At 48.9% G+C, this 24,418-nt stretch overlaps 1 protein-coding gene across 1 annotated transcript in view; it reads left to right on the forward strand.

The window, feature by feature from the left end:
- Positions 1–24,418, forward strand: part of SNAP29 (synaptosome associated protein 29) — a 32,041-nt gene that overhangs the window by 2,264 nt on the left and 5,359 nt on the right. Inside the window, 3 exon segments of the mRNA NM_001133275.1 lie at positions 9,057–9,253; positions 19,863–19,948; positions 22,282–22,380. Of these exon segments, the coding sequence (NP_001126747.1) occupies positions 9,057–9,253; positions 19,863–19,948; positions 22,282–22,380 (382 nt within the window).

Below are 24,418 nucleotides of genomic sequence, written 5' to 3' on the forward strand. Positions count from 1 at the left end.
TTGGTATTAATGGAGATGGGGTTTTGCCATGTTGGCCAGGATGGTCTCGATCTCTTGACCTGGTGATCCACCGCCTTGGCCTCCCAAAGTCCTGGGATTATAGGCGTGAGCCACTGCGCCTGGCCCACTTCCCTGTGTTTAACTGTTGGTTTTTTATTTTTGTTTTGTTTTGTTTGAGACGAAGTCTCACTCTGTCACCCAGGCTGGAGTACAATGGCGTGATCTCGGTTCACTGCAACCTCCACCTCCCCAGTTCAAGTGATTCTCCTGCCTCAACCTCCCGAGTAGCTGGGATTACAGGCACCTGCTACCACACCTGGCTAATTTTTGTTTTTGGTTTTTTTTTTTTTTTGGTGTTTTTTGTTTTTGAGACGGAGTCTTGCTCTGTCTCTCAGGCTAGAGTGCAGTGGCGCGATCTCAGCTCACTGCTACCTCCGCCTCCCACGTCAAGCGATTCTCCTGCCTCAACCTCCTGAGTAGCTGGGCTTACAGGCACCCGCCACCATGCCCAGCTAGTTTTTGTATTTTTAGTAGAGACGGGGTTTCACTGTGTTGGTCAGGCTGGTCTTGAACTCCTGACCTCATGATCCACCTGCCTTGGCCTCCCAAAGTGTTGGGATTACAGGCGTGAGCCGCCACACCTCGTCTCTGATTTTTGTATTTTTAGAAGAGACAGGTTTCGCCTTGTTGGCCAGGCTGGTCTCAAACTCCTGACCTTAGGTGATCTGCCTGCCTCAGCCTCCCAAAGTGCTGGATTACAGATGTGAGCCACTGCGCCCGGTCCTAACCTTGTTGAGGAGGTTTTGCTTGTAGTTCTTACATCTCATACCTACTGGATTCCTGTGTTCCATTCTAAATGGGACGTCTTGACTTAGATTTGAGAGGGTTGCCTGAGGTTTTAGGGCCCTGGTGAATGGGTCACATGATTGAGGATCTCAAGCCCAAGGAAGTCAACTAACAACTATTTAAGGAGACATCTTTGTAAACTGAGAACAACTGAAGTAGGGAATCAGAATGATTCAAAGTAGGGCATTGTGGCAGAGGATAAACTTGAACCTAGCTTTTAAGGCTGAGGTTTACACAAGAGGAGTGAGAATGAGGGATGTTCTTAGGGAAGACAGACGAATATGCAAATGCACTGGCCCAGCAACAGAACTCCTTGGTCCAGAGGCGGGACATGATAGACTGGGTGTGTTAGAGGACAGGGGATGGAGGAGGTAGCTTAGGAGCCCTTGGAGGTCATAGGGAAAGTTCTGGTCTCATAACTCAGGAGAGGCAAAAACATAATAGGTGTGAGTTTGATATAGATTGTGATGACATGCCCCGTGCTGCCCCCAAAGGTCTTTCTATGCAGTTGGGACTGTGAGAGCAGAGGCAGAGTGGCACTTCAGGCATGTCAGGCTTGGCCAGGCCAGGCATTGCTGTGAGAAGTACAGTGTGGTCATGACTGGGCAGGTGACAGGTGCTCTTGTCAGTGAGACAACACGTTGGAATTTTCCAGGATTGGGTCAGTTCTCAATTATGAGAAGCCCTGGGAGTCAGGGATGACCTACATCCCCACCCCACCCAGTGTTCTCCAAGCTGTCTTTGTTTTTGTCTTTTGTTTTGAGGGAGGTTTTTTGAGATGGGGGTCTTACTCTGTCAACCAGGCTAGAGTGCCGTGGTGCAATCTTGGCTCACTCCAGCCTCTGCCTCCAGGTTCAAGTGATCCTCATGCCTCAGCCTCCCAAGTAGCTGAGACCACAGGTGCACGCCACCATACTCGACTAATTTTGGGTATTTTTGGTGTAGAGGGGGTTTTGCCATGTTGCCCAGGCTAGTCTCGAATTCCTGAGCTCAAATGATCTGCACACCTCGGCCTCCCAGTGCTGGATTACAGGCCTCCAAGCTGTCTTTGAATAACTCTAATCACTCTTTCATTCCCTTTGGTGTTGGGATGGGAACAGGGGAGTATGAGCTCTTCCAACCCTCAGTGCACAGTGTGGCTTCCAGCAAATTCCAGTGTACCCTGCTAACCATCCAACTTAGGTGCCTCCTGGTTACCCAGCACTGTGAAACATGCCAACACATGACAGATTTATGTCAAAGATGAGGACTTTACAAATTATATTAGGTTGGGAAGATCATAATTCAGTCCCAGCTTGGAAGGAAAATGGCTTAGTTAAGTCACCTCTAGCAAAGAGAGCTGCCCTTCTCCTACTGTGAAACCTGGCAAGGTTTGTTTCTCACAAAGGCTCAGGCCACAGGCTATGACCACAAAACAACAGAGGAAAAGTAGTGGGAGCAGGGCAGGTTTCCCCAGGCCCCAGGTTTCCTGGTAGGCGCTTTGTAGAACTACAGGGAGACTTGTAAGCCACTCATCTCTTTCCCTGTTTAGTAAGCATGATTTCTTCTTTTTTTTCTTAAGGTTTAATTTTTATGAAGAGATATTCCAATCACATGGTTCAAAATTTCGAAACATACAAAAGGATGTAGTCTTCTCCCACTTCCCTCCCTATCCTCCCTCTGCCCCTAAGGCAGCCAGTCACTTTCCCTCCTTCAGTGTTTTGGGGAGATAATGCTGTGGATAAAGATGGGTTTGTTTGTTTTTTTAAGTGAAGTATTCTATACATTCTGGTCTGCATGTGCTTAATAGAATGGAGGTTGTTCCACACTAATATGTAATGAGCTGGGCTTTCTTTTTGGCTGTGTTGTATTCCATTGAACAAATGACTTCTATTTATGCAGCCTGTCCCCTAATGATGAGCATTGAGGTAATTTACACCTTTTGGTGAGTCTATTTGCACCCTACTTGGACATGGTTTTTGTACACCCTTTCATCACTCCAATGGAGGAGACTCACCTGCCCAGGACACTCTGCTTCCCCTCTTGTAGCTGAACTTACTCCACTGAGGTTTTCTGGGGCCCGAGATCTCGGTTCAGAGGAGTCCAGCAACAAACATTAGACCAGGGTTGGAACAGCTGGCACAGTAACATCAATGGAAAGGGACAGAGTTTGAGAGTTCAAACGTGATGCACTCAGCAGCCACCCCCAGCACATCCTCCACACCGTCTCGTGCAGGGGCCCACCCATCTCTGTGTCTTTCCAGCACACAACAGTCACCCACACTGGGCATTCAGTTCAGAGGTGGGAGAGAGGAGGACACCCCTCCTAGCCCAGGAGCAGAGGCCATCAAGGTGTCCCCGGAACTTAGAGTAGATACATTGCCAAAAGGTGATATCCTCATTCTCAGGGATTCTGGTCTTGGAGCAGCCCACTCCAAATGAGGGGCTGTACAGACCAGAGTCACCCCTCTGAGGCAGCCTGTGGTGATGCTGATGCAGCCAGAGTTCTTAGCAAAAGTTGATGGATGGGGACAAGCAGCTGCTAGATTAAGTAATTCCTCAAATTTGTAAATGTCAGCAGTGGAAGAGGAGCAGTCTCTTACCCATCTCTTGCTCAACTTTCTGCCCCCACGTTTCTTAGCACAATGTCCTTAAGCGTCATTGGCGCTCCTGAAATAGTTGCCAAATGAATAAGTGACCTGGGGAAGGAAAGGAAGGAGGGAGGGAACAGAAGATTGCCTGAAAAAGGAGGAGAGAGTTGGGTGGAAAGAATGCATTGAGCTGTGTGCCTTGGTTGCAATGCCTGTCCTGTGACCAGAAAATGCATCCCAACGCATGTCAGGCTGTGTCTAGCAGGTGGGAGGGAGTCTGGTGGAGAAATGGCATTGGACCACATACTCACCGCTAGGTCTGTTCGGGATTTATTTTTAATTAATTTTTGGTAAACTATCAATGATTGAATTTGACCATTGATGGCCAGGTGTGGTGGCTCACACCTGTAATCCTAGCACTTGGGGAGGCTAAGGCAGGTGGATCCCTTGAACCCAGGAGTTCAAGATCAGCCTGGGGAAATGTGGTAAAACCCTGGCTCTACAAAAAATACAAAAATTAGCTGGGCATGGTGGTGCACGCCTATAGTTCCAGCTACTCAGAAGGCTGAGGTAGGAGGATCTCTTGAACCAGGGAGGTCAAGGCTGCAGTGAGCTGAGGTCATGCCACTGTATTCCAGCCTGGGTGACAAAGTGAGACCCTGTCTCAAAAAAAAAAAAAAAGAATTAGACCATTGATCCCAGGCCAACTTGCTGGCTTGTTGGCTGTAACAGGATGCCTTCTGAGGATGGGCTGGTTGTTTGAGCTTCTGGCTTCTCCTTCCTGGGCACATCCACTCCCAAGGAACCTTGCTTTGCTGACCAGGAAACATGCTGTGACAAGACGAGCGGCCATCTGCTATACAGCTTTCTGCCTCTGAGGTGTTCTCAGAGTGGGAAGTGTTGTAGGGAGGTGTTTGGGGGTTCCCAAGACCACCCTCAACTTCAGTGATTCACTGAAAGGATGCACAGAACTGTTATACTTATGGTGATGGTTTCTTACAATGAAAGGATGCCGATTAAAACCATCAAATGAAAAAAGTTCATAGGGCAGCATCCAGGGCAAACCAGGCAGAAGCTTCCAGTTGTCCTCTCCCCATGGAGTCATGTGGACAACACTTCTCCAAGCAGTGTGTGACAACACACACAGAGTATTGTCAACCAAGGACCCTCACTTAAGCCTAGGTGTCCAGAGTTTTTTGGGGGGTCTGTCACATAGGCATGGCTGAGTATAGTCTCCAACCCCACCAGAGGTCAAGCTGATAACGTGTAGCCCAAGGCCACCATCATATATCACATTGTTAGCATAGTCTGTCTGACCTGGTCTAAGCTTAGGCTCACTTAAGCAAGGACACTCTTATCAGGCAGGATATTCCAAAAACAAGGAACCAGGCTAGGGCCACACCTCTCTTTGGAATGTGGAGTGTATGGACAACCCAGAGCTGCTGAGCTAGCCTTTTGCTCAGCCCCAGGTTGGCCTGCATACAGATGGTGAGGGGCACCAGCACTACCGCCTTTGCCCTTGGTGGTTTTTCCTGCACCCTAAGACCCGATTTGTCTCTGAATCCACCCCATACTCCAGATGCCATAGTCAGAGCCCCGGGTTTGAGCATCTGCCATGGGTGCTCACGTATCCCTGCCAAGGCTTGTGCCTGTGCACACTCCCTTGGAAAGGGAGAGATGGAACAAAGATAAATTTCAGATTTCTAGATTCAGCTCACTGACTCCAGATTGGCCTCCGTCTACTTATGATGAACCTCACTTATGAGAACCTGAGTTTACGAGCTCAGTATGAGAAACACAGTATTGATGCCCTTCCGTCAGGAACCTGGGGAGGACTCGGTCACGGAAGCCCACTTGATGTTATAAGATGTGTTGGCTGCGAGTTGCAGTTGAGATCTGTTGGTCACTGCTGCCCTTTGAAGGCCTTAGCGACATCCTGTGGGTGTTCCCTGCCGAGTCCTGTGGGTAGCCCTGCTCACTCCCCACATGGTTCCTCTGCCCCTGCACGAGCTGCACCCTCTGCCTGGTGCCCTTGCCCCACCCCAACTCTTTGTTGTGATTTGTTTTTAGGAAAACTAAGTCCAAATGGACAGGACCCCCAACTTTCTGACTGCCTAACTTCTCAGTCTCTCCTCTAGCCTCAACAGGGAGCCTCTCTGACCCCCACCTTAAGCTAAATAAAGAGTCTGCAGGGAGAGGTGACTCTGTGTGTGTATGTGTTTGTGTGCATGCGTGCAGTAGCTTTAGTTTCTGCCTCCCCCACAAGACTGTAAGCTCAGTGAAGCAAGGACTCATCTGCCTTCTTTGGATTCCCAGCATTGCAATGTTGTCAACAAATGAAAAACTGAGATTGAACCTCACTCATCTTGCTCTCTGTCAGACTGTAAACACCATCGGGACAGAGACTTAGGATTGTTTCGTGGACAAAGAGAGAACTCTTGTTGGGGTTCAAGGGAGTAAGAAGGGCATCACCTGTAATGCTTAGTAATCACTGAAACAAGGAAGCACTTTGCACGTGCGTCCTTTACGCTGAGGGCACCTGCGGAGCTCACTCCCCTCGCAGCCACTGAAGTCCCTTCAGGGACCTCATTCTCCCAGGGGAAGTTGGAGAAGATGGGCTGTGGCTCTGTGGAGCGGGGTGTGGACCTGCCTCGGTACCTGGAGCGGTTGAGGCCTGTCTTGGTGATGGCTGGGGCACAGGTGTCTGCCCGGCCTGTCCTTACAGACTGTCAGTGTTCTCTTTCCTGGTATTTTGGTGTTTGGTCTGTCAAACCCTTCTTCCTCGTTGGTTGGAACTAGGTCACAAGCACATTAAGTCTGGTCATTTCCTCTGCCTTCTGGGGGTGGATTTTAGCAGAAGAAACAACTCCTCCCTTGCTGGCCTCATGACCTCTGGTGAACACTAGCTTCCAGCAAACAGAAACTTCCAGAGGCCAGAGCAGCACTCACTCGCCTGGCCTTCCAGCCTCACATGCAAGATAAGCCACCCTCACAGATTTCTCTGTGCTCCCATCTAAACATCTAAATCAGCCATCTGGTTTCCTTAGCAGTAGCATAGACTCTGGGGGTTTGAGAGAATGTGTCACTTGTGACTAGGAGAACATAAGTCCATACTGGGGAAGGCAGCTCTCCAAATTGAGATGAGGAGGTCAGGGTGGGAGGGTGAGTGGTTGTGGGCTGGCCCTGATGGAAGGAGCTCACCATCAGGGAAGCTGAGGACCCCCCTCCTAATGTGACAGCAGAGTCTTGGCCACCTCTTCATTCCCCAGTCCCCATTCTGGCTGCTCTGAGTGTCTTTCCAGCTACTGGAAAGCTGCTTCTGCAGCCTGCAAAGCTAGCTGGAACTGGACTGTCAGAAAAACATGTAGATGCTGGAGAAAATCTCTTAATCCTAATGTATAGCTCTGCCTTATTCCAGAAAAGACTGCAGTGTGGACATGAAGATGATAAACTTGAGGTGATGGAAGAAGCAGAAACGCCAGATACATTAGCAGCTCTTTTTTATTTTGAAAACTAGCCCTTGCAAGATTTGCTTGACATACTGAGTGACACTATCCAGAAAACGTTTTTCTTTTTACTTAAAAAAGGCTGATGGTTTGTTCAGACATGTTTTGTGAACTAGTGAAAAACATAAACGTTGAAAGCTGTAAAATTCAGCAGTTCTAAGTTTATTTCCAGCAAGAGTTAAACAAAGTTTAATAGTAAATTCAACCAAGCAGTGTTTTAGCTTTTTGCCTATACATTATGTTTTTAAATTTCACCCATTAAACAAGGACTCAGGTTACACATTGATTCCTTAAGGACTTTAAGGAAGCCACAACCATTTATTTGTAGTTGCATTTTGCTCTTCAGATTTCCAGGATGTTTAAAATTTTTTTTGACTTTGTTTTTAGGTATCAAGAGAGAATATATCTAAAAAGCATTTGCATAGTTAGTGTAATTGCTAAGCCACAGGGTGATGGGTGAATAGCAGATTCAGAGGAAGGCAGCTGAGGGCAGAGGCTGCCTAACAGAGCAGGAAAAATGAAGCTCCAGAGCCTTCTGGCTGGAAAGGCGGCTCACAGATGGGCCGCAGCTGTAGATCAGTTCTGAACTAGGGACTGAAGCAAGTTTGTCGTAAATAAAGGAAAGTGGTAGTGTTGATGTTGTGAATGTATATCCACAACCAGAACCATCAGCTCTGGAGGGACCATCAGGCTGCCACTGTGGCCACAGAGCATCACTCACGTCTCCATTGGGCAGATTTGCAGAGACTCAGCAGTGAACAGAGCAAGTCCCTGCCTCGTGGAGCTCATATGCTGTGAGCGGTGGCTCATGCCTATAATCCCAGCACTTTGGGAGGCCGAGGCGGGTGGTTCGAGACCAGCCGGGCCAACATGGTGAAACCCCGTCTCTACCAAAAATACAAAAAACTAGCCAGGCATGGTGGCAGGCGCCTGGAATCCCAGCTACTCAGGAGACTGAAGCAGGAGAATCGCTTGAACACAGGAGGCAGAGGTTGCAATGAGCTAATATTGCGCCACTGCACTCCAGCCTGGGCGACAGAGCGAGACTCCATCTCAAAACAGAAAAGGAGGTGGAGAAGAGGGGTAGTGGTTGGAAGGAGGAATTCTCCTTTAGGGAAGATGTCTGAGAAGGCCTCTCTGAGAGAGTGGCCTTTGAAAGGAGACCCTAATTGGATGAGGGATGAGAGGCTGAGCCATGTAAGTATCTGGATGGAAAACATTACAGGCGGAGATAGTGGTGTGTGCAAAGGCCCTGGGACAGGGTCACCCGTGTTAACAGGTTTTAAAGCTGGAATTGTGGATGGGCTAGAGTCAGACACTAATAGGGTCCAGAGGGGACACTGGTCCCTGAAATAGAATGTGAGGATTTGACCATGGCCAGGAGGCTCAGGTGGCCCAGTGGGAACTCCTTAAGTGGGAACTTCCTAAAGGAAGAATAGAAGAACCAAAGTCCAGGGGGCAGTGCCAGGCCCAAGCCTGTGAGGGTTCCCAGAGTTGGAGGGCTAGAGAGAATCTGCTTCCAGTTCAGGCCCTGGACTCTGAACGTCACAGGCACATTGCCATCCATCTCCCCCCAACCCCAACCGAGACGGAGTCTTGCTCTGTCTCCCAGGCTGGAGTACATTGGCACGATCTTGGCTCACTGCAACCTCCGCCTCCCAGGTTGAAGCAATTCTCCTGCCTCAGCCTCCCGAGTAGCTGGGATTACAGGCGCCCGCCACAACACCTGGCTACTTTTTGTATTTTTAGTAGAGAGGGGGTTTCACCATGTTGGCCAGGCTGGTCTTGAACTACTGACCTCATGATCCGCCCACCTCAGCCTCCCAAAATGCTGGGATTACAGGCGTGAGCCACTGCGCCAGGCCTCTGCCATCCATCTTAACATGGTGCCATGAGCCAGCCTCTCAGGAAAAGGGTCTCATGAACAAATGAGGAAGGCAAGCAGAGTTAGGGCAGGGAAGGAGAGGCAAAGGAATGTGTTGTTGGAAAGGGTAGTGTGCCCCTCACAGATGACAGTACGTGTCTCCAGATGTGCCCACTGAGAGTTTATGAAGGGGCTGCTCCATGTGGTCCTTGACTGCTCTGGGGGAGAGTCACAGAAAGCTATAATGCCACCGCCTCTCGGTTTCCCCAGGAGCTTGCCCGTCAGCGAGGAGTCCTGGAGCGCACAGAGAAGATGGTGGACAAGATGGACCAAGATTTGAAGATCAGCCAGAAACACATCAATAGCATTAAGAGTGTGTTTGGGGGGCTCGTCAATTACTTCAAATCCAAACCAGTAGAGACCCCACCTGAACAGAATGGCACCCTCGCATCCCAGCCCAACAGCAGGTGAGTGTGTCTTCTACCATCTGGGTATAAAGGAGCAGAAGTGGGGATTAGTTCAAATGACCAAGACTTTCAGTCCACGTCAGTACCATGAAGGGATCCAACAACCCTTTAAGTTACTCATCAGGGGATATTTGTCCTCAAACATTGTGAAACCAAGAACCGTTCTTCCCTGATCCCATGTGCACTTGATTAACATCTAGTCTGTCAATTGCTTCTCCAATAATTGTGACCCCACTACTTTGAAAGAGAGGGTGTTCACCTCAGCGTAATCTGTACAAGTGTGACTCACTTCACATAATTTTTGCTTTAAAAAATCTTTAGGGCTGGGTGCAGTGGCTCACACCTGTAATCCCGAAACTTTGGGATGCCAAGGTGGGTAGATAGCTTAAGCCCAGGAGTTCGAGACCAGCCTGGGCAACATAGTGGGACCCTAGTCTTTACAAAAATTACCCAAGCATTGTGGTGCACACCTGTAGTCCTAGCTCTTCAGGAGGCTGAGGTAAGAGGATCTCATGAGGCCTGGAGGTCAAGGCTGCAGTGAGCTGTAATGGTGCACTCCAACTTGGGCTACAGAGGGAGGCCCTGTCTCAAGAAAAAAAAAAGTCTTTATGTCTAAATTTGTCATATCTAATCCAATTCGCCCGTTGATTTTCATTTGAAAATTACAAGGCTGGGCTCAGTGGCTTATCTGTAAAATCCCATGCTTTCAGAGGCTAAGGTAGGAGGATTGTTTGAGACCAGCCTAGACAACATAGCAAAGACCCGTCTCTCTAAAAACTAAAAAAAAAAAAAAATTAGCCAGACATGATGGCACGTGCCTATACTCCTAGCTACAGGGGAGACTGAGGTGGAAGGATTGCTTTAGCCCAGGTGTTAGAGACTAGAGTTAAGTTATGATGGTGCCACTGCACTACAGCATCAGTGACAGAGTCTCCCTGTCTCTAAAAAAAACAAAAAATTAAAGCTAAATAATTAAAATCAAAAAAATAAAGTTAGAAGTTGCTTTCCTCAGGTTTTGGCTCGAAATATAAAATCATACATGAGACTGGGGGCCAGGCACAGTGGCTCACACCTATAATCCTAGCACTTTGGGAGGCCGAGGCAGGCGGATCACCAAGCCAGGAAATCAAGACCATCCTGGCTAACACGGTGAAACCCCGTCTCTATTAAAAATACAAAAAATTAGCTGCGCGTGATGGTGGGCGCCTGTAGTCCCAGCTACTCGGGAGGCTGAGGCAGGAGAATGGTGTGAACCCGGGAGGTGGAGCTTGCAGTGAGCTGAGATCGCGCCACTGCTCTCCAGCCTGGGCGACAGAGCAAGACTCCGTCTCAAAAAAAAAAAAAATTCATGAGATTTTGGTAGACTTCAGTGTTACATGTTCAAGGATAAAGGAATGGAGTTTCTGCTAAAGTAGATTACTATTGTTTGTATTTAAGATCACTGTGTGTGTTTTTATTACAAAAACAACATGGCCATATTACAGACAATCTATACTTTACCTACTACAACACGAAAACAGAAAATTTCATTTTTCCCCTTATTCAGTATTTTCATAGTTGTAACCATAGTATTCTTTTGGCTTAATAGCCTTTTTTCTTCCATTTAGCCCAGAAAAAATGCTTGATATTGTGTGATAACTCAGGTTCCATAATCATCTCTCTCTCTCTTATTTATTTATTTTTTATTTTACTTATTTATTTTTTTGAGATGGAGTTTCGCCCTTGTTGCCCAGGCTGGAGTGCAAAGGCACGATCTCGGCTCACTGCAACCTCTGCCTCCCAGGTTAAAGCGATTCTTCTGCCTCAGCCTCCCAAGTAGCTGGGATTACAGGTGCCCACACCATGTCTGGCTAATTCTTTTTTTTGAGACGGAGTCTCACTCTGTCACCCAGGCTGAAGTACAGTGGCGCAATCTCGGCTCACTGCAAGCTCCATCTCCCGGGTTCATGCCATTCTCCTGCCTCAGCTTCCCGAGTAGCTGGGACTACAGGCGCCCGCCACCACGCCTGGCTAATTTTTTGTATTTTTAGGAGAGATGGGGTTTCACAGTGTTAGCCAGGATGGTCTCGATCTTCTGAGTTCGTGATCCGTCCACCTCCGCCTCCCAAAGTGCTGGGATTACAGGCATGAGCCACCAAGCCCGGCCTAATTTTTGTATTTTTAGTTGAGATGGGGTTTCACCATATTGGCCAGTCTGGTCTCAAACTCCTGACCTCAGGTGATCCACCTGCCTCGGCCTCCTAGAGTGTCGAGCCACCGCGCCAGGCTTTTTTTTTTTTTTTTGAGACAGAGTCTCACTCTGTTGCCCAGGCTGGAGTGCAGTGGCACCATCTCAGCTCACTGAAACCTCCGTCTCCCGGGTTCAAGCAATTCTCTTGCCTCAGCCTCCTGAGTAGCTGGGATTACAGGCATGTGCCACCATGCCTGGCTAATTTTTGTATTTTTAGGAGAGATAGGGTTTCTCCATGTTGGCCAGGCTAGTCTCGAACTCTTGATCTCAGATGATCCGCCCGCCTCAGCCTTCCAAAGTGCTAGGGTTATGGGTGTGAGCAACCACACCTGGCCTCTCCCTTTGTTTTAATTCTGTAATGTGGAGCTTTTCTTTTTCATTTTATTTATTTATTTTTTAAGAGATGAGGTCTTGCTGTGTTGGCCAGGTTGGTCTTGAACTCCTGGCCTCAAGCAGTCCTCCCACCTCGGCCTCCCAAAGTGCTAGGATTACAGGCATGAGCCACGACACCTAACTGCAGAGCAATTTTTTTTAATGCATCACTAAGGTACAGTAAAATGCGTGCATCTTAAGTGGAGAGCCAGTGACTGTGAACCTGTGTACACTAGTGTGGCCACCACCCAGATCAAGATGTAGGGTGTGGCAGGGAGGAAATTAGATGACTACTTCAAACTCAGAGTGGGGCTGGGGAGAAACCAGTGTAGGTAACAAAGCTGGTGGTGATGGCAGAAAGAACAGGCAGGTGAAGCCATCAAGAGTTATGGAGAGGTTCAGGCATGGTGGCTCATGCCTGTAATCCCAGCAATTTGGGAGACTGAGGCAGGAGGATCACTTGATCCCAGCCTGAGCAACATGACGAAACCCCGTCTCTACAGAAAAACACAAAAATAAAGTTGGGCATGGTGGTTCAGGCCTGTAATCCCAGCACTTTGGGAGGCCGAGGCAGGTGGATCATTTGAGGTCAGGAGAGTGAGACCAGCCCGGCCAACATGGTGAAACCCAGTGTCTCCTAAAAATAAAAAAATCAGCCAGGCATGGTGGTGCCTGCCTGTAGCCCCAGCTACTTGGGAGGCTGAGGCAGGAGAATCCTTTTAAGCCTGGGAGGCAGAGGTTGTAGTGAGCGGAGATTGCACCACTGCACCTCAGCCTGGGTAACAGTGAGACTCTGTCTCAAAAAAAAAAAAAAAAAAAAAAGACCAGGCATGGTGAGTCACGCCTGTAATCCCAGCACTTTGGTAGGCCAAGGCCAGCGGAGCATGAGGTCAGGAGATTGAGACCATCCTGGCTAACACGGTGAAACCCCATCTCTACTAAAAATACAAAAAATTAGCCGGGCGTGGTGGCGGGCGCCTGTGGTCCCAGCTACTGGGGAGGCTGAGGCAGGAGAATGGCGTGAACCCAGGAGGCGGAGCTTGCAGTGAGCTGAGATCGCGCCACTGCACTCCAGCCTGGGCGACAGATCGAGACTCCGTCTCAAAAACACACACACACACACACACACACACACACACTCCGTCTCAAACACACACACACACACACACACACACACACACACGAAAATTAGCCAGACATGGTGGTACGTGCCTGTGGTCCCAGCTACTGAGGCGGCTGAGGTGGACCCTACCTTTTGGCATAGGTGGGAGGATCACCTGAACCCAGGGAGGTTGAGCCTGCAATGAGCCATGATTGTACCAGTCTACTCCAGCCTGGGTGACAGAGTGAGACCCTGTCTCAAAAAAAAAAAAAAAAAAAATTACTGCAGGAAGGACCTGCAGAGTTGGCCCTGGGAACCTGCAGGCCTCAGTGAGTGCCCTGGGGAGGCACTAGCTAAGGTTATGAGGGTTGGTTGGTTTTTTGGCTCAGCCATAATCACCATTCTGGGTTCTTCAGCTCAACCCTAATTTTAAATATCTGCCATTTCCTTCCAATTCCAGTCGTTGCTTGTTTTTTGTTGTTTTTTTTTTTCAATATGCATATCAGAAAGATGTTTTATATCCTAATCTTTGGCCACATTTAATTGCCATAGGCGAAGGTAGGATGTTCATTTGTTTTGGTCTAAGACATCCTCCATGTACAAACTCAGGAGCAGAGTGAGCCCTTGGAGGAGTGGGAAGCTGGCAGGTTTGTGACTAGCACCCTTTCACACCCTTCCACATCCTACATATCTCTTCACAAAGGCTGCTTCTGGGGCTCTTGGAGGCCCCTGTATCCCTGAACATAGCTATGAAAGCCATGGAAGTCCTGTGGTTCCAGGGGCAGTTTTCTTTTTTTGGAGCATCTTGAAAACTCAGGGGCTTCCCAGCAAAGGCTTCCATCAGTGAGGCAGCCATAGTTATTTCAGTGAGGTGGGCTTTGTCTCTTGGGAAGTCCTGTTTGTCCTTGCTGACAGCTTTCCAAGCTGCTTGTTCTCATTTCCACTTAAAGCTGATGCATTCCCGTCAAGGTCCCCAAAGTCATGTACCCTGCCTGGCCTGCCCCTAGATTAGCCCCAATCAGTTGTAGCATTCTTGCCATCTCTTAGTAAATTCAAGAAAGCAAAACTTTCACCCACGCTCTGCAGTTCTGTGGGAGCAGAAGCTGCAGGAATGCAGTCTGTCTGTTGGAAGATATGGGGGAGGCACACAGTCCACAGGGATGCAGTGGGGACCCAGAGGAGAGGGAGGTTGTCCCTGGGAACAGAGGAAGGCTGCACAAAGGACCTGACTTTTTGCAGAAGGTGAAGGTTTTGAGGGAACCCACCAGTTGAAGGAGGGGGTTGGTGCAGGCACACGGCAGTAAAAGCACAGGGGAAGCCGAGATGAAGGAAGTTGTTGGCCATTTCAAGGGCCCAGCAGGGCCAGGCACAGTGGCTCACGCCTGTTATCCCAACATTTTATAAGGCCAAGGCGGGACAATCACTTGGGGCCAGGAGTTCAAGACCAGCCTGGGCAACATAGCAAGATTCTGTCTCTACAAACATAAACAATTTTTAAAGCTGGTCATGGTGATACAGGCCTGTAATCGTATCTACATGGACGACAAAAAAAAAAAAAAAAAAAATGGGGAGGTGGTGCTGGGTGCAGTGGCTCACGCCTGTAATCCCAGCACTTTGGGAGGCTAAGGTGGGCGAATCACGAGGTCAGGAGATTGAGACCATCCTGGCTAACACAGTGAAACCCCATCTCTACTAAAAATACAAAAAATTAGCTGGGGGTGATGGCGGGCGCCTGTAGTCCCAGCTACTCGGGAGGCTGAGGCAGGAGAATGGCGTGAACCCAGGAGGTGGAGGTTGCAGTGAGCGAAGATCAAGCCACTGCACTCCAGCCTGGGCAATGGAGACTCCATCTCAAAAAAAAAAAAAATGCAGTAAATTGTGAGTAAATTTTTTGTGATCCTGTCAAAACCTTTAATCCATAAATGCAGGAATACTATCACTTAAAAGCTTTGCGTTTTTTTTTTGTTTTTTTTTTTTTTTTTAGACAGGGTCTCGCTCTGTCGCCCAGGCTAGAGTGCAGTGGTGCAATCTCTGCTCACTGTATCCTCCACCTCCCAGGATCCAGCAACCCTCCCACCTCTGCCTCCCAAGTAGCTGGGACTACATGCGTGGGCCACCATGCACTGCTAATTTTCATATTTTTTGTAGAAACAAGGTCTCACTATGTCTCCCAGGCTGATCTCAACCGCCTGGGCTCAACTGATCCTCCCGCCTCAGCCTCCCAAAGTGCTGGGATTGCAGGCATGAGCCACAGTGCCTGGCCCACTTAAAAGCTTTTTTTTTTTTTTTTTTTTTTGAGATGGAATCTCGCTCTGTCACCCAGGCTGGAGTGCAGTGGCGTGATCTCGGCTCACTGCAAGCTCCGCCTCCCAGTTTCACGCCATTCTTCTGCCTCAGCCTCCTGAGTAGCTGGGACTACAGGCGCCCGCCACCACGCCCGGCTAAATTTTTTTTGTATTTTTAGTAGAGATGGGGTTTCACCATGTTAGCCAGGATGGTCTCGATCTCCTGACCTAGTGATCTGCCCACCTTGGCCTCAAAAGCTTTTAAAATAAGTTTCTCCTATCAAACTTGTATTCAGCCATGCATTTCTTGTGTACATCATTATCACACAAACCCTTCGGCCTTCTCTGAAGTTTTGTCTCTTGGGAAGTCCTGTTTGTCCTTGCTGACAGCTTTCCAAGCTGCTTGTTCTCATTTCCACTTACAGCCCATGCGTTCCTGTCCAGATGTACCCTTAATTTGAAATTCTCTAACTTATTTAAGACTTGGTTTCTGACCAGGAACCACCCTCTCTTAAACCTCTACTGTCTTATCACTTTTCTCAGTCTCCCTAGAAATTGGCTTTCTTGGCTGATCACGGTGGCTCACGCCTATAATCCCAGCACTTTGGAGGTTGAGGTGGGCAGATCACAAAGTCAGGTGTTCAACATCAGCCTGGCCAACATGAGGAAACCCTGTCTCTACTAAAAATACAAAAATCAGGCCTGGCGCAGTGGCTCACACCTGTAATTCCAGCACTTTGGGAGGCCAAGGAGGGTGGATCACCTGAGGTCAGAAGACCAGCCTGACCAACATGGAGAAACCCTGTCTCTACTAAAAATACAAAATGAGCCAAGCAAGGTGGCACACATCTGTAATCTCAGCTACTTGGGAGGCTGAGGCAGGAGAATCGCTTGAACCGGGGAGGCAGAGGTTGCAGTGAGCCGAGATCGCACCATTGTACCCCAGCCTGGGCAACAAGAGCGAAACTCCATCTAAAAAAAAAATTAGCCGGGCGTAGTGGCGCTCACCTATAATCCCAGCTACTCAGGAGGCTGAGGCAGGAGAATTGCTTGAACCAGGGAGGTGGAGGTTGCAGTGAGCCAAGATCACGCCACTGCACTCCAGCCTGGGAGACAGCGAGACTCCATCTCAAAAAAAGAAAAAAAGAAAAAGAAAAAAAGAAGTTGGCTTTCTTTGTGGGGGAGCCATTTTTCACAAAGAAACCATTGTTTTCCTCATTTATGTATTACCAGTACGTATGTGATGGCACATAGAAAGAATAAAGCCAGCGTTGAGATGTGCAGGCTGAGAGGTGGCCAGGCCGACTCAGAAGCCAAGTGTCTCCTCCTACTCCCAGCATGGCAATGCACGGCCCACAGTGGTGCTTAGAGGAACCAGTTCTGTGTTCTAGACTTTCAATCACAGCTTCCGTGGGGTGAAATCCTGGAGTGTTAAATCCTTCCATTCACGAGGCTCTACTGCATTCTACCCAGAGCTGGAGCCCTGGGCTTGCAAAATCCTTAGCTTGCAGGAGTCTGGACTTGCTCTTGCAAGTTGGGAGTCATTAAAGACTTTAACTGAAGAGGTGCTTGCCAGTATTGCTTTAGAAAGATGCCCAGCACCCATGGGGAGTAAGGATTGGAAGGGAGGGGATTGAATTGAGAGGCATTGCCATAATCCTTGTTAAAGGTGAAGAAAAGCAAGGCAGGCCGGGCACGGTGGCTGAAGCCTGTAATCCCAGCACTTTGGGATGCCGAGGCGGGCGGATCATGAGGTCAGGAGATAGAGACCATCCTGGCTAACACAGTGAAACCCCGTCTCTACTAAAAATACAAAAAATCAGCCAGGCGTGGTGGTGTGTGACTGTAGTCCTAGCTACTTGGGAGCCTGAGGCAGGAGAATGGCGTGAACCCAGGAGGCGGAGCTTGCAGTGAGCGGAGATCATGCCACTGCACTCCAGCCTGGGTGACAGAGCGAGACTATGTCTCAAAAAAAAAAAGGCAAGGCAGAAGGAGAGGCTGGGTTTCTGGGCTACCTAGGGGGTGGGAGATCAAGAGGGCGTTTGTTTTGCCTGGATTACTGGGAGTAGCACTGTGCAGGGGGAGGGCAAAAATTGGGAGTAACCCTGATTCCCAGATTGGCTGGCGAAGTGGTCAGGCTGCTGTTGAGATAGAGGAGAGCAGGCTGTTGGGGAGACACAGCTCCCAGCTGGAGGCACCTGCCACACCTTAGGGGGCTCAGCAGGATGGCAGGGGGATCACTAGGGCATCAGGCACAGTCTAAATGACTTTGAGTTGCAAGAGCTATTCCTGTCTACAGCCAGAGTCAGCAAACTAGGCCACGGAGCAAAATCAAAGATATTTTATAGGAACTTAGGTGGTGAGAAAAAAACATATTTTCACAACTTTTTAGTGACAAAATTTAAAATATAAAAACAGTGGCCAGGCGCGGTGGCTCACGCCTGTAATCCCAGCACTTTGGGAGGCTGAGGCAGGCAGATCACGAGGTCAGGAGATCGAGACCATCCTGGCTAACACGGTGAAACCCCGTCTCCACTAAAAATACAAAAAATTAGCCGGGCCTGGTGGTGGGCGCCTGTAGTCCCAGCTACTCGGGAGGCTGAGACAGGAGAATGGTGTGAACCTGGTCAGCGGAGGTTGCAGTGAGCCAAGATCGCGCCACTGCACTCCAGCCTGGGCAACAGAGCGAGACTCCATCTCAAAAGAAAAAAAAAAGTAATAGGGTGGACACAGTGGCTCATGCCTGCATGGCTGTAATCCTGGCACTTTTGGAGGCTGAGGCAGGAGGATCACTTGAGTAGGCACCTGTGATCCCAGCTACTCAGGAGGCTGAGGCAGAAGAATAGCTTGAACCCGGGAGGTGGAGGTTGCAGTAAATCGAGATCGCGCCACTGCACTCCAGCCTGGGCAACAGAGCAAGACTGCCTCAAAAAGAAAAACAAAAAATTAAAAAATTGGCCAAGCGTAGTGGCTTATGCCTGTAATCCCAGAACTTTGGGAGGCTAAGGCAGGCGGATCAGCTGAGGTCAGGAGTTCGTGACGAGCCTGCCCAACATGGTGAAACTGTGTCTCTACTAAAAATACAAAAAATAGCCAGGCGTGGTGGTGGGGGCCTGTAATCCCAGCTACTCAGGAGCCTGAGGCAGGAGAATCACTTGAACCCGGGAGGCAGAGGCTGCAGTGAGCCGAGATTGCACCACTGCACTCCAGCCTAAGTGACAGAGCGGGACTCTGTCTCAAAAAATTAAAAAAAAAAAAGAAAAAAAGCCAGGCAGGGTGGTGAGTTCCTGTGGTCTCAGCTACCCAGGAGGCTGAGGTAGGAGGATCACGAGCCTAGGAGTTAGAGACTTCAGTGTTTGCACCACTGTACTCCAAACTTGGTGACAGAGAGAGACCCTATCTCAAACAACAACAACAACAAAAACAGTAATAGTTGAGTACAGTATTCTGGTAATATAAGTGCACTAATGAGAAGAATGAAACTCTTGAGGTTCTAAGTTTGTCATCTGAGGTGCAGATGGTCATCTCTAAGGCCATTCTTTGCTTATGGTCATATAAAAACAGGTGAAATTTTGTTATGTGTATTTTACCATAATAAAAATAACTTCGGGCCAGGCGCAGTGGCTCATGTCTGTAATCTCAACACTTTGGGAGGCCAAGGTGGGTGGATCACTTGGGATCAGGAGTTCGAGACCAGCCTGGCCAACATGGTGAAACCCTGTCTCTACTGAAAATACAGAAATTAGCTGGGCATGGTGGCGCGTGCCTATAACTGTATTTTTTTTTTTATACTTTAAGTTTTAGGGTACATGTGCACAATGTGCAGGTTAGTTACATATGTATACATGTGCCATGCTGGTGTGCTGCACCCATTAACTCGTCATTTAGCATTAGGTGTATCTCCTTATGCTATCCCTTCCCCCTCCCCCACCTGCACGTGCCTATAACTGTAATATCCCAGCTACTTGGGAGACTAAGGCGGGAGAATCACTTGAACCCGAGAGGCAGAGGTTGCAGTGAGCCAAGATCACGCCACTGCACTCCAGCCTGGGTGACAAAGCAAGACTCCATCTCAAAAAAAAAAAAAAAAAAGAACGGGGAAACAATACAAAAACAGGAGGCGAGCCAGATGTGATCAGCAGGTCATTGTTTGCTGACTGTAGTCTAAAGTACCCGTTTGGTTGTTCCACGTGCTTTTCCTCTGCCTGGTCCTAGGAATCCAGGTTTCCCTGAGAGAGGGCCACCTAACTCGATGCTACACTGCTTTTTTTTTTTTTTTTCTCAGTAAAGACAAGGTCTCATTATGTTGCCCAGATCTCACACTTGTGGGCTCAGGCAGTTCTCCCACCTCAGTTTCCCAAAATGCTGGGATTACAGGCATGAGTCACCACACCTGGCTTAGCTGCCACACTTCTGAGGCAGGGGTCTTCATAAGCTTATTGCTTGGCCAACTGTGCTCCTGGGAGAAGCTGTTGACATCCCTACTTCGGTCAGAAAGAGTTTGGCACAGAGGAGGCATTTGATTTTTAGCACACAGGCATTATGTGAAAAGACTGATAACATTGTCATAGGGGTTTTTCCTTTTTAAACATTTTCTTTTTTGTGAACTTTTATCCAAAGATTGAAAGAAGCCATAAGTTCAAGTAAAGAACAGGAAGCAAAGTACCAGGCCAGCCACCCAAACCTTAGAAGGCTGGATGATACAGGTAAGTGGATACCTGTGTACACAGCCACATTTGAATTCTGGGGGGAGACCTCTAGGTTTGGCGTTGGTCCTTGGGGGGCAGTGGCAACCTCTCTGGGGAGGTGGGCAGGGGCCCCAGCTGCTGGCATCACCCATGCTAGCTGAAGGGCCTTAGGGACCCAGCACTCTCTTTCGGAGCTGGGGGTGTGCATTATGGTGAGGCTCCTCCTTCTCTCCCTCCCTCCCTCCATGGAGAGGAGAATAAGGAAGTGAGGGCCTGCATTCCATTGAAAATGAGCCTGCCCGGCCGGCCTGGTACAGTAACACATGCCTGTAATCCCAGCACTTTGGGAGGCCAAGCTGGGTGAATCACCTGAGGTCAGGAGTTTGTGACCAGCCTGACTAATAACGTGGTGAAACCGTGTCTCTACTAAATACAAAAAAATTAGCCAAATGTGGTGGCACATGCCTCTAATCCAAGCTACTTGGGAGGCTCAGACAGGAGAATCACTTGTACCTGGGAGGCGGAGGTTGCAGTGAGCTGAGATCACGCCACTGCACTATAGCCTGGGCAACAAGAGTGAAACTCTGTCTCAAAAAAGAAAATGATCGTGCCTATCATTGGTTCCTGCCTGTGTCATTCTCAGTTGTTCCAGCAGTAAAAAGCGAACTGCAGAAAAACCCTTTGGTAAATAGAATAATGGCCCGCCAAAGCTGTCCATGTCCTAATCCCCAGACCCCATGAGTGTGTTAGGTTATATGGCAAAGGTGGAATTACAGTTGCAGATGGAGTTACAATTGCTAATCAGCAAGATGGGGAGATTATCCTGGGTTGTCCAGTTGGGTCCAGTGTCATCACAAAGGTCTCTTTTAAGTGGAAAGAGAAGCAAGAGAGAGAGCGGCAGAGTCAGAGATCTGAAGATGCTGCTGGCCTTGAAGATAGAGAAAGGGGCCCACCTGCCAAGGTACACAGGTGAACTCTAGAAACTGCAAAAGGTGAGGAATTAGATTCTTCCCAAGAGCTCCAGAAGGAGTGCAACCCTGAGGACACCCCGACTCGCCCAGTGAGACCCATGTTGGACTTCCGACCTCCAGAACCATAAGACAAGTTTGTGGTCATTTGTCACAGCATCAGTGAGGGACTAATACAGCCTCCAGCCCAAGCAGGAGGAGCGGCAGCCACATGAACAAGGTGTGCAAGACAGTGTTGACGAATCATTCCACTTCTATCAAGTGATAGGCCCAGAAACATCCCTTATCTGGAAAGGAATTTAGGGCTCCTGGAGCCTCCTCCATAGGCCCCCCAATAGCCAGGTACATTGAAATTGGTGCTAGAAACCAAAGGCTTACTGTGCTGCCTTCAAGAAAACGATACACCGTGGAAGCTCTGGAACCCACCATGGTTGTGGTTGATGCAGCTGAGGAGAGACCAGCTGGAGGAAGAGTGGGGAGCAGGAGAGACTAACATCATCAGCACAGTTCAGTCTGGAAAGGCAAGTGGAGGAAGTGAGTGTAAATTGAAAGGCAAGGGCTGGGAAAACTGGCCTCATCACACCCTGGAGAAGTGGCACAGGACACTGCACCCAAGACACAATTTTAAGGAATTAAAGAGAGTTTTCATTTGTGCAGTATATATTAACTTAAAAGACTGAAGAAAAAATCGACACAGTTTGCAGAATGGTTTCAGTTGGTTGGTGCTGGAGGAAATATGCTAAGTCTAGAAAGTGATGTTTCCCTAAAAGAGATAAACTGAGATGACAGGGCTTTTCCGTGTGCATTTAGAAACTGAAGTTCATTCAAGCCGAGAAAGATAATTTTAAAAAGGAAGAAACTAAAGTTCAAGGAAGATTTCTTGTGGCAAATGTGCATTATTTAACATTTCTTTTTTTTTTTTTTTTTGCTTATTTGTTTCAAGTGAAAAGATAGTGTAGAAATAAATTTCAGAAAGAAACAAAATTACCCATAATTCCATTTATGTAAGGTAACAATTTGTATTTTTATACTTTGTCCACAGACTGTGTAGTTTTGCATTATTGCAGTTCCACTGGTGTATTGTCACTTGTGTGACTCTGTCTTTCCTGAGCTTGTGCACCAGGAGTAGGTGATGCTTAGTTTGAGGGTGTTTGATCTCCCAAGTACTGAAGGAAAGTGAGAACCCTCTCCTACCCTGTGGAAGCGTCTCTCCTTCTGGCCCATGAGTCTGCACTGTGCTCCTCCCTCATCCCTCTAGATAGCCTCAGAACCAACCCCTTCATTCCTTCCACCCATTTCCAGATGAAGTTGTTTTGGGTATGTGAAGCAGCATTTGAAGGAATGTCAATTAACCGCTCTCCTGGTGTTTCCTTCTAAACTTAGACCCTGTCCCCAGAGGGGCTGGTTCTGCCGTGAGTACCGATGCTTACCCAAAGAACCCACACCTTCAAGCCTATCACCAGAAGATCGACAGCAACCTAGGTAAGACTGAGCACCACACCAGCTTCTGTAAGCCACTGTCCTTCAGGCAGCTCACGCCAAGCATAGCCCCTAAATGAGCATCCTCCAGCTTCCGTTCCCTCACCACACATCACATCCCACGCCAAGCTGGGTCCGTCTTGCCACCTCACTGTCTCTGGAATCTCTCCACTTCTCACCATTTCCTACTTCCAGCCCAGTCAAGCCTCCCCACCTCTCACTTTCATGAACAGCACCAGGGACCCAGGAGTCCCTGAGAGGCCATAAAGTGTAGCCTGGACATGACCGCTCACTCCATCCTTCCCACCTGGCCACTCAGAGCCCTGTTTTCCTCCTTGTGAAATGGGCTACCTCTGAGAACAGTGGGAAGGTTACCTGAGCCAGAAAATGCCTGGGATGGTAAGAGTTAGCGCTCATGTTGCAATTGGCACTTTGGCCACACAGCCTCCAGCATGATGTTTCAAAACAGAAGGGTGTGCAGGGGGCCGGGTGCAGTGGCTCACGCCTGTAATCCCAGCACTTCGGGAGGCCAAGGCGGGTGGATCACCTGAGGTCAGGAGTTCAAGACCAGCCTGACCAACATGGTGAAACCCTGCCTCTACTAAAAATACAAAAATTAGCCGGGCGTGGTGGCAGGCGCCTGTAATCCCAGCTATCAGGAGGCTGAGGCAGGAGAATCACTTGAACCCAGGAGGCAGAGGTTGCAGTGAGCCAAGATCGCACCATTGCACTCCAACCTGGGCAACGAGCGAAATTCCATCTAAAAAAAAAAAAGAAGAAGAAGTGAGGGGTATATTCTTCCAGAACTCTCTCATGGAACCCCACACACTCACAGTGTAGTCCAGGCTCTCTTTGCCTGCCCTAGTCCCTTCTGCCCTCATTACCTGCAGGCTCGTGTGGGATTTCTGATGTGAGTTCTTTCTGCCTCGTGGCCCCTATCTGCCTGGATGGGCTCCCCCGACTCTCTGCAGGCTGGCTCCTTCTCTTTCTGTCAGTCTTGCATTAGTGTGGCCTCCTCTCCCTGTCTCAGGACCCTTGTGTTTCCAGGGGGCTGCCCTGGCCGTTTGTGATTGTGTATCTGCTGGTTTGCCTGCTGTCTTCCCAATCAGACTGTAGATTCCAGGACAGCATGGGAGTGTTTCCATTTTGTCACTACTTTGTATCTGGGGCCCAGCAGGCAAGCACTTAGTGATTATTTTTTGTTATGTTTTGTTTTGTTTTGAGAGGGAGTTTTGCTTTTGTTGCCCAGGCTGCAATGCAATGGCGCAATCTCAGCTCACCGCAACCTCCGCCTCCTGGGTTCAAGTGATTCTCCTGCCTCAGCCTCCTGAGTAGCTGGAATTACAGGCATGCACCACCATGCTCAGCTAATTTTGTATTTTTAGTAGAGATGAGGTTTCTCCTTGTTGGTCAGGCTGGTCTCGAACTCCTAACCTCAGGTGACCCGCCTGCCTCGGCCTCCCAAAGTGCTGGGATTATAGGCGTGAGCCACTGCACCCTAGCCAGTGATTATTTTTTGAATGGAAAAGTCAGTTACTTGAAGTTCAAGTAGGTGTTGGCCTGTGGGCAGTTCTGTGAGTTTATTCTAAGTCGTGTCCCAGACTTGCTGCCTCCTCCTACCGCTACTCCCTGAACAGAAATCTCCCCCGTGGTGACCTGGGTCACCCTGTCAGTCTCCCAGCCCCTGTTAGGAGTTGGCAAAGTGGAGGGGACAAATAATAAAATCCTCCCCTGCTGTAAAGGTATCTAGTGGAAGGCAAAACTGAAACTCATGAAGATGCACATGGAGTGTCTGTGCACAGGTTTGCTCCTGCTTGCTGTCTGGGAAGCCCCAGACAGCTGCCACCTCCTTCTATGCCCTGGACTCTGTCCTCCAGAGCCAAAGACTTCTCTGAGGCAGAAGGTGTGTCTGCCCAGATCTAACCACTCCAGAGAAACCCAGAGAGGCGTGAAAGCCCTTTGTCCTTCACTAGGAGAAAGGGAGTGGTTAGGGCTAGTGGTATGGTTGGTGCCTGCTGGCAGGAAGTGTGAGAAGGGACTT

This window comes from Pongo abelii, chromosome 23, assembly GCF_028885655.2.
Source record: "Pongo abelii isolate AG06213 chromosome 23, NHGRI_mPonAbe1-v2.0_pri, whole genome shotgun sequence".
Classification (NCBI taxonomy): domain Eukaryota; kingdom Metazoa; phylum Chordata; class Mammalia; order Primates; family Hominidae; genus Pongo; species Pongo abelii.